Below are 15,453 nucleotides of genomic sequence, written 5' to 3'. Positions count from 1 at the left end.
TAACATTTTTTCTTCTGGCCTCCACAATTTTTTTTTTTTTTTTGCCTCAAGTCTCTCTGCTTTTAGTCTCAACTTATCCAATCTACCCTCTATACAATGCCAATTGTCTAAAATTGGTACCTGATCAAACTGTTCAACTTAAACACATTCAGTAACCACTTAATCAAAACTGAAAACTTTATGGCACACAAGAACCTTCATGATCTGGCCCATTTGCCTCTTCAGCTTCTCCAACCCCCTATCTTCCCACATAGACCACTTGCAATACTGCAAATGCACTATGTTGCTTCATCATTTCTCCATACGTAGAATTCCCATTTCCCCTATGACCATCCAAGGACTCTTCATTCATTCCTCTCTCAAGACTGATCTTTTCTACAAAAACTTTCATTAATACCCTCCCCCAAATAGAGCATTCCCTCTTTGATATCTCTAGCTGTAGTATTTGAGTAGTCTTAACAGCTATAGCAACTGTGTTTGCTTACCTGATAGTCAAAAAATTGCCTTGCTAAAACTTGATCTCTGTCTAGCCCTTTAAAATAATTTAGCTATGCTGAATTTAACACTGCTGAAAAATTCCCAACTGTTACCATTTCACTTAACACGATGTATTTTGAATAATCTGTTCTGTAAGATTCAAATTCTTTGGATTTAAAAGAGGGAAAAAAATCCATTTTTAAATGATAAAAGCTTAGGTAAACTGAGATTACAGGAAGAAAATACCCCAAGACAATAGACTGAGGAAAAGTATACCATGAAAAATATATACTTTATGATTCCTTTTTAATACTTAGGCATTACATTCCATATCAAATTTTACCAACATGCTGTTTTATAAATTCATATTTTATACCATAATTTGAGTTTTCTGTTCCATGCTAAAAAGCCCACTCTTCCATAATTACTTTTAGCATACAGTACCTGGAATATAAAAAAAAATAACTCAGTGTTGGCAAACTTTCTCCTGATACGTAGGAGAACAATTACAGAAATGTCTAGTTAAGCTAATGAGCAAAAGAAAAGCCCCAATCCACTGGTATTTTCACGTAACTGTGGCTCATCACTACATTTATCAGAAATAAAACTACTTGCTACTGCACTATTTAGGGCAGTTTTGCCCAAGGCCTATCTTTAAGAGCTAGGTCAACTTCCAAGAAAACTGTACAGAAACATTCAGTTGTTAACAAAAATTTAATTTTAAAATCATTCAGAGTTAAGTTATTGTTAATTTAGAAAAAAAAACATGTATTAATCACCCATAAGAACAACTTTTATTTTAATAAATAACAGTGGGCTTGCCAAAGGGAAGGGATTTTAATGTGTCAAGTTTTATGCATATTGGTAATAAACTTTAAGGAGGTGAAACCAACTATTCAATATAACCCATTAGGCCCTAAAAATAAAACTACAATACTTCAATAAAACTTAAAAAAATATTTTCCAAAAGAAAATAATTCACTCCTTGACCATGCTTATTTATTCAGAGTACCAGCAATTTCAGTTAAGTGCTTCATTTGTCCTGCAAATCTGATGTTGCACAGGGAATATACACATTTTCATATTATCACAACATCATCAATATCTCAGGCTAATAATATTGTGAATGCAACTAGTTTATAACAAACACAAAGTCAAAAATCAATGCTACTATATATGGCAAACAGAAACAAAGTAAATCTGAGAAGATGTTTTGTTTCCAGTACTGACTTAGTTGGACTTCAAATGAAGGTCCTAAACTCTCCTGAAATAACCTCTATCTCTGGCCGTGAATCCACAGTATAAATATGGTGAATAGAGCTAACCTATATGAGCTAATTATATACTGAATAACCAAAATAATCAATTATGACAACTAATACTGCTCTGGAAGACCAATCTAATGAAAAAAGTATCATTAGATATGGTGGGAAAATACAAATCTGTACAATCTAACATCTATAAACAGTAAAATCAAAACATCCAACTTCCTTATAGAAAGTGTTTCATCTATGTAATTATAAATGTTAAGGACTCTTGCATTTTATAAACACAAGATGGGCTCACTTTGATGATACCAATTTTAAGATTTATAAAAATGTTTAAAAAAATCTTTCCACAAAAGTTTATACAGTTTAAAGCTATACACCAATCTATAAATCTCAGAAAATGGAAAAAAAAAAACTTTATAAGATCACATGTATAAAACAAGAAATGAAATGTGATTTTATTTAAGGCAATACTGGGCTACTTCACAAATCACCACCTCAAATATTTACACTGCTCCACACTACTAGTTTCTATCACATTCACAACGGATTTTTTTTTAATACCAAATGTTTAAAATCTTTGATGTAGTAAATTCTTTATTCACATTTCCATTATATTTCATGGAACCATAATAACTATATCCAATTAGAAGCAATGAAAAAAACTGTCGCTATAGGAAACTGCTAAAGAATCTGCTATAATTTCACATGAATACCATCCCCAAATCCTAGAGGATAAATTTACAAAGCAGAGCAAGGTGTTGATACAATGTGCCTACTTTGTGAAAAGTAATTTTGAGATCTTGTAAATAAATGTTTTATGTAAAAATCAATGAACTATGGCAGAGTTTCTACTTTTAGTTTGAAAAATTCTTAATTTAAAACAAAAGAACAGTTTTAAAAACTTGATCACTTAGTTAAAAATTAAAATTCCAAATATAAATGTGTCATTTAATAGTTTAGACTTACACACTGCTGGTGGCAGCAAATGATTTACAATAATAAATATATACAAAAAAGATATCTACAGAGTACTGTTCTACATGAGCAGTGACCTGGTGAAACATATCAATCACACAGATAATTCAGATTAGTTCATGGAAAGGGCAACTGGCTGATAGAAATCTGAGGTGTAGCTCAACTATTTATAATAACTGAAGTATTGATTCTGTTCCTCAAGTCCCATAGGGATAAAAAAAAAAGTTTTACATGACAAATGTCATGTGTTTTTTTTTTTTTTTTCCTTTTTTTCGGCCAGGTTAATTCATGTCAACAACAAAAATTAATGAAGAAGTGTCACAATTCTAGCATGCGTGATGACTTCCTATTTAAAATAAAACCGTAAATGATGTATTTATATTACATTAGGTATCAGTACTGCCCTCTCCCTGTTGCTTTACCCAAACTAATTTCTTTCATAACAGACACATCTGGATCATTTGAATGTACTTCAAGTTTTTTCAGACTGACGGTAGGTTTCATTTCCTGAAGCTGTTTTAACACAAGTTCAGTGCAATCTTTAAGAGTCTTGTCTAAAACAATTTTTACATTATCACTGCACTGAAGCTGTGATGGATTGGCAAACTGTACAAAGGTTTCACTTTCTTTACAAGAACATACATGATTTCCACTAGTCACAGCAGTCTTGTCAATATTTTTTCTTGAATTTGAATGGGACCCTTTCTTATTTCCACTATTTGGATGGTCTTTGTCAGAATTTTTCTTCTGCTTCACTGCAGACTCTTCAAGAAACTTCAGAAATGATACTTCAAATCCCATTGGTTTAAACGAGCTCCAGTCAAAAGATGCAGGATGCTCCTCCGTAGTCTGAATTGCAACAGCAGTTTCTTCTTCTTTATGTGTGCTACTTAACTCAACTGCCGATGTTGGTTCAGCTTTTTCAACTTTCCTCTTTTTATTTTGGGAGACATTTTTTTCTTTATTAACTCTCTTCAAATTACTTGTTTTTTGTTTTTCTGACTGGCAGGGGTTACTTTCCTGAAAATTATTACTTACATTTGAAGAGGTATGAGCTTGGGTCTCCACACTTGCATTGTCTTCGTTTATTAATTTCGTAATAAATAATTCTGTTAGCTCATCCATTTCGTCTTTTTCATTTTTTTCAGTTTCCCTCTGTGGAACTGTAGCTGTTCTGGAGTTATCACTGCTCTCTGGTACACATGTGTCAGAATTTTTCACATCACTCTTATCAACTTCTTGCTCAGAAGTTTCCTTTAATTGTGAGTTGCAACACCGTTTGAAGACAATGAGAAGATTACGGTGTTGTGATGTAAATGCCTTTGATAATTTATGGCATTTATAATGTCTAATAATATTGCTTTCACTTGTAACAACTGATGTACACCCCTTTATCATACATGGATACTGGGTTACAAATCTGCTTGTACACTCAGACAAGGCATCGTTCCTAGCCTTTATAGAATATACATGCTTTCCACGTTTCAGAGAATAAGGTTTATTTTCTTCAATCTGCACAATTTTCGCAGTCTTGTTTTCTAAATTATTTTTTTTCTTTCGTTTAGTCTTAGGCATTTTTATTCCTTCCTTTCCAGATCTGTGTTTTGTACCCCGATGTTTAGACTTTGTCTTTTCTTGGTTTGCCTTGCTTGATATATTTTCCTGACCAGGTGTTAATCTTCTTGGCCGAATCAAATGAGCTTTATGTTTGTCATTATGCTTATTAAAAATGTGTCGGAGGAGATTTGACCGAGTTGCATATATACGGTCACAGCCTTCACAGTCACACTTGTATATGCCATCTTCTTCAGTTTTATTTCCCTTTATCCCAATTCCATGATCTGCCTCAAGATGAACAACATAGTTCAAGTAGGTAGTAAATGAAGATTTACACTCTAACTGGTCACATGGAAATTTCCCAACATCCACAGAAGCAGTCATACTTTCAATTTCCTCAGGAGTCATTTCATGAAGTTTCATGTAGTGCTGGATCAGGCCAGTAATTGCTTGGAAGATTCGAGAACAGTCACTCACCTGACATCGAAATTCTTTCACAGTTTGTTTAGTTTCAATCTCTTCACTTTCTTTACCAGCTTCACTTTCCTCTTCAATCTCTGCAGAAAATGCAGGTAGATCTGATTTGTGGACAGCCTGGTAATGCAGAATTAAGTTTTGCTGTATAGTGAAAGCGGCAAAGCAACCTTGGTGAACACATCGATAAGGTCTGTAGGGACTGTATCTTGTTGGAAACTCATGGGAGTGGGAAACTGGCTTCTTGCGTTTTTTCTCCTCCTTTTCTTTTTTATGTCTCCTAATTTTCCGCCCTTTGGTTTGTATGTTTGTGAGAGAATTTGTATTACATTGTTCTGAAGTAACTGTAATCACTTGCAAAGAACTTTCTGTTTTTTCAGGACTTTTTTTTTCTACAAGTTGTTTTTCTGGGATCACTGCTGTATTACTGAGGGCATTTTCCTTCATTGCTCCCAATTCTAAAGCAGGCTGGAACTCCCTTTTATTTTCCTCTGTCATAGTTAGCTGTCTTTTTACTTGTGCAATTCGTGGAGCTGACAAATTTTCACTCTGAGATTTTCTTCCATAAGGCCTTTTTATTTTTAACTTTACCATTTCTTCTGTTGTAAAATGATGGACCAACTGGCAGTGTGCTCGGAGATTAGAATTTCTTGTAAATGTTTTTGTGCAGGTAGGCACTACACATTTAAATGGAGCAAATTTCAACTGATTCTTCTTAATTTCAAGAATCATCTCTGGAGTGTATTGATGAATCTTACCATAGTGCTTAAATAAAGCATCCTTTGTCATAGCGCTATAATTACACCCTTGGTTTTGACACACAAAGGGTTTATTAACTTTGTCACTAAACTGAATGTTGCTTATCATTTCAGAAACTGGCTGAACCACTGTGACATTTGGGATTGGTTTAATGGGAGTGGGAGTCAGTGTCACTGATGTATTTATTAGTACACACTGCGATGCTGGACTGGACAGGTCATTTTCTAATTTTAATTTCTGTAAGCCTTCTAAAATTTCCTGTATTTGATCCTCCTTATGTAATACTTCAGACTGAGGAATGTTACTTTTTGCTGGCAATACACCTATGAAGGAGGAAAACTGAGAAGAATCAGGTAACTTGCTATTTTGTACAGTGTTTACTGAAGGAAGCTGAATGTTATAATTTATTTGAGCATTCTGTGATGTTTCACCAACACCCTGAGATCCACTTTTTACCTCTAGTATTTGAGAATTCATAGCACTTTTAATAATTTCAAGAGTCTTTTCGAAGTTTTGTATAACATTGTCTTCAGAAATCTGCAAATCAGAATTTATTGAAGTTGTGCATGAATTCAAAGCCATCATTTGGGAATCCCCATTTTCAGTTTTTAATGTTAAAGGAGCTAACACCGTATGGGACTCAAGATTGGTTTTAAAGTTTTCTTTCACATCAGTAATAAATAACTGATTGTCAACATTATTTAATTTCTGTGCTAGGTTTTCCACCAAACCCTGAGGCTCACAATTTGGAATTACATTTGAATGGAGGTTAGTGGTTGGTATCTCAATACTCTTTGCTATAAGTCCCATTGCTGTCAAGTCACTTGTTACCAAGTTTTGGGAAGCACTGGGTGCAATTAGGGGAGGGGCAACTTTCTTTCTTCTCTTGGAAGCACTGTTTCCCTTTTTATTTAAATGACTAGACCTTGTGTTCTGAGGACCACTTATAACTGAAACACGTGAACTGTTACTGGTAAAATTTTGTGATGGCCCACTAGAATTAGGGAATGAACTAGAACACAAACCATTTTCAACAGTCTTCAGTAGTAAGTCATTTGTTGGGAAAACAGGTAAACTGCTGCATTCCTCAATGGAGGAAGTTTTGGAGTTTGGTGTCCTATTCTGGTTTGTCAGCAGGGCGTTTGGGTGGCATACAGTCTGCAACAGGGGTGGCACAGCTGGGTTTGGCATCACTGTTGCATTTACTTGTGCTGCATCTGAAACACAACCTGCTGGAACATGAGAAAGCATTTCAGCACCCTCAAACGTACTGGGAATGCCAGCAGTTTCCAAAGCCTGTTTAATAATTTCACTTCCTTCTTGACTAACACTGGTACTAAAGCTAGTCACACCAGTCCGGGGAAATGTATTTGGTAAAAATGTTGATGAGCGATTTTCAGCAGCAAGAAGTTGCAGGAATGATGGATCTTTAAAACACGCTTCTGGGTTGAAGGTAGACTGTTGAGGCTGCTGCAAATTTACTGCATTTGTGGAGAGAATCATGCTGGCAAGAAGAGAAGGCTGTCCATTATTCTGTAGAAGTTCTTGAGCAATTTCTGCTCCATCCAGTGGTTTACAGTAAGATCGCTTAGACAAGTGTCCACCCAGAGATCTGGGATTAGTAAAAGCCCTGTAACACCTGCTACAGATAAATTTCCCATCTCTGATAATTGCAGGCCATTTGGCCCTTTTGTTGTGCTTGGGTTTTCTTTCCTTCCCATTTGGGCCCCGCCCACGGTCTTTTTTAACTTTTTCAGGGGCAGACTGTTGGGCACTGGTGCTATTAAAGTCATTTGCAACATTGACTTGCGAAGGAAAAACTGCATTTTCACCATTGCCTCCCTTTAGAAAGGAGGAATTGGTGTTTCCTTCAATCTGCGAGGAAAAATGATTTGTATTATTTTCCAGCTGGGAAAAAACAGAATTAGCCCCATTATCTGCTGGTGAAGGGAAAAGAGACATTGAACTACTTTCTGCAGGTAAAGGAAGGAAAGGATCCGAGCCACTGTCAATATTCAAAGGCAAAACTGTTTTGGTTAGATCTTCCATTTGTGCTGGCAAGGCAGTAGTAGATAAATTTTCCATTTGGGAACATATAATACCACCACCTTGTTCATTTTTATCCTGAGAAGGTATATTTGGATTTATGACACTTTCCACTGAGGGCAACAGTGGAGCTGACACACTTGCTAAATGAGCTGGAAAAATGGAAGGCGAGACATGCTGCAACTGATTTGAACAAGTAGGATTCCCATTGGCTTTGGTCTGTGGTGTAAAAAATGCATTGTTAGAGCTGCTCACCTGTGATGGCAAAAAATAAACAAACTTGCCATTATTTGGTGTATTTAAGTTGTTCGATTTTTGACCTTTTTTACTTTTGCGCTGCATTTTAAATGCCGCATACTGGTCAGGGTGTGCTGTCTTCATGTGTTTCCCAATACTCTGTGAAGAATTATAGGTTCGAGTACATCCCTCAACCTGGCAACTGAATTTCTGACCTGGCGCTTTTGGAGGCACTGATGGAGTTCCTAAAGAACTACTTGGGTTGGGCTGTGATGGAACAAATGTGATACTTTCCAATGTCTTAAGAGGTAAATTATAAAGACTGGATGATGTTTTAACATTACCTCCACATTCAAACTTAGAAGCTGGTAAACTGTTTTGAAATCCTGCCTGGTTTTGCACAGAAAAGGTCATCAGGTTGTTCACTTGCCTTTCTAAGTTTTGTGGGGTAAGGTCACCTATTTTAAGGGTTTCTGAATTTACTAAAGGATTCTGAGTTATCTGGGCTTCATTAAAGCAATCCTGTTCTTTTCTTTCTTGAAAACCTGGACGACACAAATCATTACAAGTATCTTCAACCGGTGTATGTAAGTTTGTGACCAATGATTCACCAGTGCCTTCCACAGTTGAGTTTTCTTGCTTTCCAAAGTTATCCTCGATCCCCTGATTGAGGGACACTTTAATGGACACAGCCACTTCACTGGCCTGAAGCAGAGGAGTAGTCACTGGGTTTTCCAAACCATTTGACAATGGTCCATCAGCTTGCCTGAGCTCTGATGCAGAAATCTGGTCTTGTTTGGTCACAGCTGATTCTGTTTTGCTTTTATCCCAAGCATCACTTCTCTCTGCTGGTAAAGCGTTTTCAATGTTATTTTCTGAAGGAAGCATAGACCTCTCTTTCTCAATGCTCACTTCTGTGTTCTGATTCACTTTAGAAGGCTGAACACAATCTCCAGATGAATTAAGTTGGTCTTCAGGAGGCAGCACTTTTTCAGGAGTAATGTGATCATCCAGATGCTTTTCTAGCTCACTCTGAGAACGATAAACTTTACCGCAACCTGTGAACTTACAAGTATAGGTATTATAATGCTGTGCTTCATGATCATATAGTAAGTAAGCTTCTGAAAAAATTCTGCCGCATTTAGGAAACATACATTTCGCTCTAAAGACTTGATGTTCCTTTCGGTGTGTTAAGAGCTCTGCGTAACTATTAAAACCAGCCTTACATTTCATCTGTATACAGATATATGGTTTACTGCCACAGTGCATTTGTAGGTGATCATTAAGATGAGTAACACTTACAAAATGCCGTCTACAGTATTGGCAAATAACTTTTTTGCTTTGCATTTCAAGAAAGCGCTTGGCATCTTCATTATCCTTATGTCCCTTTACATGAGCGATTAAATTTTTAAAGTACTTAAAGCCCTTTTTACAAAAAGTTACAGGGCAATTAAATTCATTAACAGGTACTGGTTTCTGGACTGGGATCACTTCTGGCTCGTAAGATTTATCTTTGTCATCATTCTCATCATCTGAACCATCATTGTCATTAAATACTATGAAATCTGTTGAATAGAGACTATTCTTTTTTATAGGCCGCTGTTCCTGCTTGGTCACAGCATTAGTCTTTTGATTCTCATTGGTAGTTGTGATCTTAGGTGGCCTCCCCAATCTTCTTAATGGTTTCATAGCTGCTAGTCTCTCTTTACTAGATTGTTTAACATGCAATGTGACATGAGGGACAAAAGTTTCTTTAGAATTGAAGTTCTTTGCACATATAGGGCAACTGTAAATCCCATCTTTGTAATGTTTTTGAGCATGTCGTACTATTCTATGACCAAGGAATTCTTTGTCACACAACACACAATACTGCATGTAGGCTTGCCAATTCCTAAACCTAGCAGATATAAATCCTCTCTCTCTTAATTGTTTTATCTCTCTCTTCTTCTGCTTTTCATCACAGATGTCTTTGAGAAGGCCAGAATTAGCACCAACTCCACCAGAAAGTCCATTCATAGAAATTTCTTTTATCTCTTCCTGGTAGTCTACTGCTTTCTCATAAACTTCACTGTCATTTAGTTCATCTATTGAAGACACAATGGATGCTTCTTCCCCCATTAATGCAAGACATTGTCGTTTTAAGGTTTTCCAATCCCAGAATTCTGGATCAAAGGGCCACTGAGTTTTCAATACCAGTAAGAGCTCACAGCGTAGAGAATTTGGTATTGGAAGATTTTCTTCATCATATTTCTGATCTGGCTGGTTATACAACATTTCCACAGCATAATATGCATCTACTGTAGGCTCAAGAAGAAATTCACTCAGTTGACAAGCACGTTTAACTTCCAGATCATCAGGCAACAAGCAGGAAATGGTCTTGCAAATAGATATTTTCACTTCAGTATTTTCTGTAGATTCCAAACGAAGGGCTTTTACACATAGTTCTATACAGGTGGCAAGTCCAGCCCCTTCAGTCTGTGAAAAAGCAAACAAGAAATGTCAAATGTCAATTTATACTTAACCAACCCTTATAAGTGAATTTGGTTATTTTTAAATTGAGGTTTGCTTTTCTCAAATTTTGCAAATAGCAACATATGAAAAACTGCCTCTTCTAAAGCATCGTAGCTTAGCCGTGTGTGTGTGTGTGTGTGTGTGTGTGTGTGTGTGTGTGTGTAAAATGAATTATAAAGAATAGCAGAAAATGGATAAGCACTGGGAACTAAGACAAGACCTGGGTATAAAATCATCTAATACAGCTAGGTAAACTTGGAAGTTATTACCATCTCTAACAGTTCATAGCCCACTTATAAAAGACAGATCAAAACAACACAAACTTCATAAAACTGCTGTATTAGTGAATATTATGTATTTAAAGTATCTGCTATAGTATAATGTCTGGCACATAGGAAGTGATCGATAAATGTCAACTCTATCACAAATTTCATTTCTTAACTTTGTATTTACAGTCCTTCTGAAATAAAAAAACTCTTAATCCAATTACAGAACTGAGAATGTCCCCCTATTTCCTAACTTACTAGTAATGAAAGGAGATTTTCACTTTTAACAGAATAATCTGATTCTTCATGGGGGAAGGGGTTGTAGTTCTATCATACATTGGCTGAATGCCAAATCACCTACCCTGCTGCTGAACCATCTTAAAAATGAGTAGAAGGAGACACAATAAATGTTTTTCCTTTTGAATTAGCATTTTTTTAAAGTTTATTTATTTTGAGAGAGAGAGAGAGAGAGAGAGAGAGTGTGTGTGTGTGTGTGAGAGAGAGAGAGAGCAGGGGAGGGACAGAGAGAGAGGAAGAGAGAGAATCCTAAGCAGGCTCCACGCTGTCAGCGTAGAGCCCGACATGGGGCTCAAACTCACAAACTGAAATCACATAACATGAGCTGAAATCAAGAGTTGGATGCTGAACTGACTGGGCCACCTAGGAGTCCCTGAATTAGCATCCTGAACTATTATTACAAGACAGCAGTAATGAAGGTAAAAGTTATTTGAAGATATAGAAGTGAAGAGATAAAAAAAAATGGGTTTTTAAAGACTAAGGAGAACATAAATATAAGAAATAAGCCAGCTATAAGGTGTGGCCACGTTCATGGGAATGGAATATATGTTATATAGGATCAAAAGGCAAGAAAAAAATAAGTGTAAAAAAGCTGATAGGGTCTGTATTTTCACAGACTAAGAAGGAAATAAAGTTTTTTGCTTTTTTACTAAAACAGAAGCTTAGATTCGTGAGCCAAAAGGAAAGTGAGGGGAAGATAAATTGGTCTTGACTTTAGGAAAAGCAAGGACACAAAGACCAAGAAGAAAATGGACAAAAATAGATACGAGACCTATTAAATTTTTTTTTAATGTTTGTTTATTTTTGAGAGAGAGACAAAGGATGAGCAGGGAAGGGGCAAAGAGAGAGGGAGATAAAGAATCTGAAGCAGGCTCCAGGCTCTGAGCTGTCAGCACAGAGCCCAACATGGGTCTCGAACTCACTGACTGCAAGATCATGACCTGAACCGAAGTCAGATGCTCAAGTGACTGAGCCACCCAGGTGCCTGAGACCTATATTCTTAAAAGTAACAGTGAAGAAAGGACAACTAGGAAAGAACTGGGACCATATGGTTGTCTCTCGCTTTCATATCAAACCTGTATAGTTATTTTATACTATTCCGAGATAAATCTGAGCCAGAAAACTTTTGTAGTAAAAAACATTTCCACCTCTGTTACATGACTTAGGGGCTACTTCTAATAATGCACAAGTGATGATGAAGGCACATATCAAAAGGACTAGTAAATATGTAGGGGATGAGAATTCTGAAAAAGGCTGTAATTATTTAGAAAATTCAGGAAATGGGGCGCCTGGGTGGCGCAGTCGGTTAAGCGTCCGACTTCAGCCAGGTCACGATCTCGCGGTCCGTGAGTTCGAGCCCCGCCCCGCGTCGGCTGGGCTGATGGCTCAGAGCCTGGAGCCTGTTTCCGATTCTGTGTCTCCCTCTCTCTCTGCCCCTCCCCCGTTCATGCTCTGTCTCTCTCTGTCCCAAAAATAAATAAACGTTGAAAAAACAAAATTAAAAAAGAAAATTCAGGAAATGGTAGAGAAACAAAGTACTTTAAGAAAGGATTCAGGATATAGGGGTTTTGTGGATGAAGGACACCTACTCTGATGAAGCTGACCGTAACTATTCCGTCACGTGAATGTTGATCTCTTTCTCTATAAATGACAAAAGTGGATTCAAAAATTTTACTTATTGGGGCGCCTGGGTGGCGCAGTCGGTTAAGTGTCCGACTTCAGCCAGGTCACGATCTCGCGGTCCGTGAGTTCGAGCCCCGCATCAGGCTCTGGGCTGATGGCTCAGAGCCTGGAGCCTGTTTCCGATTCTGTGTCTCCCTCTCTCTGCTCCTCCCCCATTCATGCTCTGTCTCTCTCTGTCCCAAAAATAAATAAACGTTGAAAAAAAAAAAAATTTTAAAAATTTTACTTATTGCTTAGAAAATGCAACTAAAATTATTTCAGAGAGAAACTCAACTGACAGTTCTATCCTAATACAGTCGGCTCCTGGATTCAAGGGTTCATTTCAACTCATTAAGAGCAAATGGCTTTGAATAAATTTGCTTTAAAAACATCTTAATGTTGTGTAATTAAATGTGAAACCTTAAATGATGCCAACAGAAGTACAACAAAATTTTTATTCTTTTGAGTTTTCATATTTGCGTGTGTGTGTGTGATTGAAAATTAAGTTTACAGGCGATATTCAAATCATAAACTTGTTATATAACAAGTGTTTTTATTTTTTATTAATTTTTAAATTTTATTTATTTTTTAAGTAGGCTCCATACCCAACATGGAGCCCAATGCAGGGCTTTAACTCCCAACCCTGAAATCAAGACCTGAGCTGAGATCAAGTGTCTGTTGCCTAGCCGACTGAGCCATCCAGGTGTCCTTATAATGGTGGGTTTTTTTTATTAATTTTATTTTATATTTACTATTTTTTAATTTTTTTTAAATCTTTTTTTTTTGAGAGAGAGAGAGAGAGAGAGAGAGAGAGAGACAGAATGCAAGTGGGAAAGGAACAGAAAGAGAGGGAGACACAGAATCCCAAGCAGGCTCCAGGCTCTGAGCTGTCAGCACAGAGCCCAACGCAGGGCTTGAACTCATGGACCACAAGATCGTGACCTGAGCCAAAGTCACTTAACTGACTGAGCCACCTATAATAAGGGTTTTTAAAGATGAGTCTGAATTCACAATTTTCCATAAATATGTGATTAAACAAGTAATTAGCCTATAATAATGTACTTAATCAGTAACATTAGTTAATAAAAGTACTGATAGCACCAGCCTGAATTTAAGAGTCACAGGAACAGAAGAAAGCTAAGTGCTAAAAACTCAGAGGGATGAATAGAGACCCACCCCCTTCCCGCCGCCCCCAGACAGTGGTCCAGCGCCAGGCAACCTTCTGAAAAAGACAAGGTTTTATATTTGGTATCCACCCCCCTGCCTCCACTTCTCTGTTCCTCTCCTCTGACTGCCTAGTGTCCTTGACCCAAAGCTACTTAAGGCTTACAGACTGGTTAGTTTCCCCATGAACATCCTATTCAGCTCTTCTCCATCCGTGCATACCATGTCTTACCCTGCTTTAAAATTCTTAAATGGTTACCTTTGTATTTCAGAATTAAATATATATTCTTAATTGGTAATACAAAAAGGTCTTAACAATCCTACCTATGCCTCATCTGGTCTAGACTCATCTTTTATCTTTTGCCCTACACCCAAATAGCCTATACTGCAGGTAAACTAAGCTAACTGTAGATCCCAAAATATGCCATTCTCTCATTTGCTTGATACCACTTGTGATACTGTGATATAAGAAATACATATATATTTTTTCATCCAGGGCTCCCAGCACATAGTCCTAAAACCTTGGTAATTTCCTAAATGATAAGAGCTATAAGGGAACCTTTTCTTCCCAGCTCCTAAAATAGCTCCAGAGCCTTAAACCATGAAACAGGTGTTGCTATTAATAAGGCCCTTTTAACCACAAAGGAGTTTGTTAATGAGGGGATTTTTGGAGAGCCCCCAGATAACAACCGGATGGTGTCTGGTAGTCAGGGGAACAAACTTGTAATTAGAGGGTTGGAACTTTCAGGTCTTGCCCCCACCCCCACCTCCAAGGGAGGGAGAGATGCTGGGTTCTGAATCAATCACCAACGCTGGCCAATGATTTAATCAACTGTGCTTATATAATGAAGCCTCTGTAAAAACCCAAAAAGAACAGGGTTCAGGGACCTTCTGCACTGGTAAACATGCAGAGATCTGGGGAGGCAGCTTGCCCTTCCCCCCATACTTTGCCCTGAGCATCTCTTTCATCTTGCACTTTCTAAGTTGTATCCTTTTACAACAAACCAGTAAGCTAGTAGGTAAATTGTCTTCCTGAATTCTGTGAGCCACTCTAGCAAACTAATCAAATCTAGGGAAAGATATTGTAGGAACTTCTGATTTCAGCCAGTTGGTCAGAAGCACAAGTGACAAACTGGACCTGTGATTAGCATCTGAAAGCGGTTGTGTGTGTGTGTGTGTGTGTGTGTGTGTGTGTGTGTGTGTGTGTGTGTGTGTGTGTCAGTCTTGTGGGATTGGGCACTTAATCTGTGAGATCTGTGCTACCTCCAGGTAAATAGTGTCAGAATTAAGTTGTAGGATACCCAGCTGGTGTCCAGAGAATTGTTTGATGTGAAGAAAACCCCCACACATTTGATGAACAGAAGTATTCAGTGAGTAGTGAAGAGTAGTGAAGAAAAGAGAAGTTTTTTCTTCACACTACTTTACATGCTTTTTCTAATACTAGGGACACTTTCCCTTCCCATTCTGTCTGGCTATCACTCAGTCAAAACAGACAAGTGGGTTGGATGGCCCACATGTTTGTGTGTCTCCATCAATAGACTGAGTGCTATAGTGCAATAGTGCTATATTTTTCAACCTTTTAATTTCAAGGGTCTAGGAAAAAGCATGAATAAACTGGCCAACAGTCTTCAACAAACCCTGGAATTGTGTTTTTTGAATTCATTTATTTATTTTTAAATTTATTTTAGAGACAGAGAGTGTGTACAAGCGGGGAACAGAGGCAGAGAGAGAGAGAAAGAGAGAATGAGAATGAATCT

General features: G+C 37.4%; 1 protein-coding gene across 5 annotated transcripts in view; it reads right to left on the bottom strand.

Moving 5' to 3' along the window:
• Positions 1-766: 766 nt before the first annotated feature.
• ZNF292 (zinc finger protein 292) overlaps positions 767-15,453 on the bottom strand; it is a 97,423-nt gene continuing 82,736 nt past the window's right edge. For all 5 annotated transcript variants that reach the window (XM_025925723.2, XM_086707366.1, XM_086707367.1 and 2 more), the window contains one exon: positions 767-10,271. In XM_025925723.2, the coding sequence (XP_025781508.1) occupies positions 3,117-10,271 (7,155 nt within the window). In that variant the 3' untranslated portion in view covers positions 767-3,116. The remainder of the gene's footprint in view (positions 10,272-15,453) is intronic.

This window comes from Puma concolor, chromosome B2, assembly GCF_028749965.1.
Source record: "Puma concolor isolate L17-30 chromosome B2, mPumCon1.1.hap2, whole genome shotgun sequence".
In the NCBI taxonomy this organism is placed as follows: Eukaryota; Metazoa; Chordata; class Mammalia; order Carnivora; family Felidae; genus Puma; species Puma concolor.
This window is presented reverse-complemented; position numbering and strand designations above follow the sequence as displayed.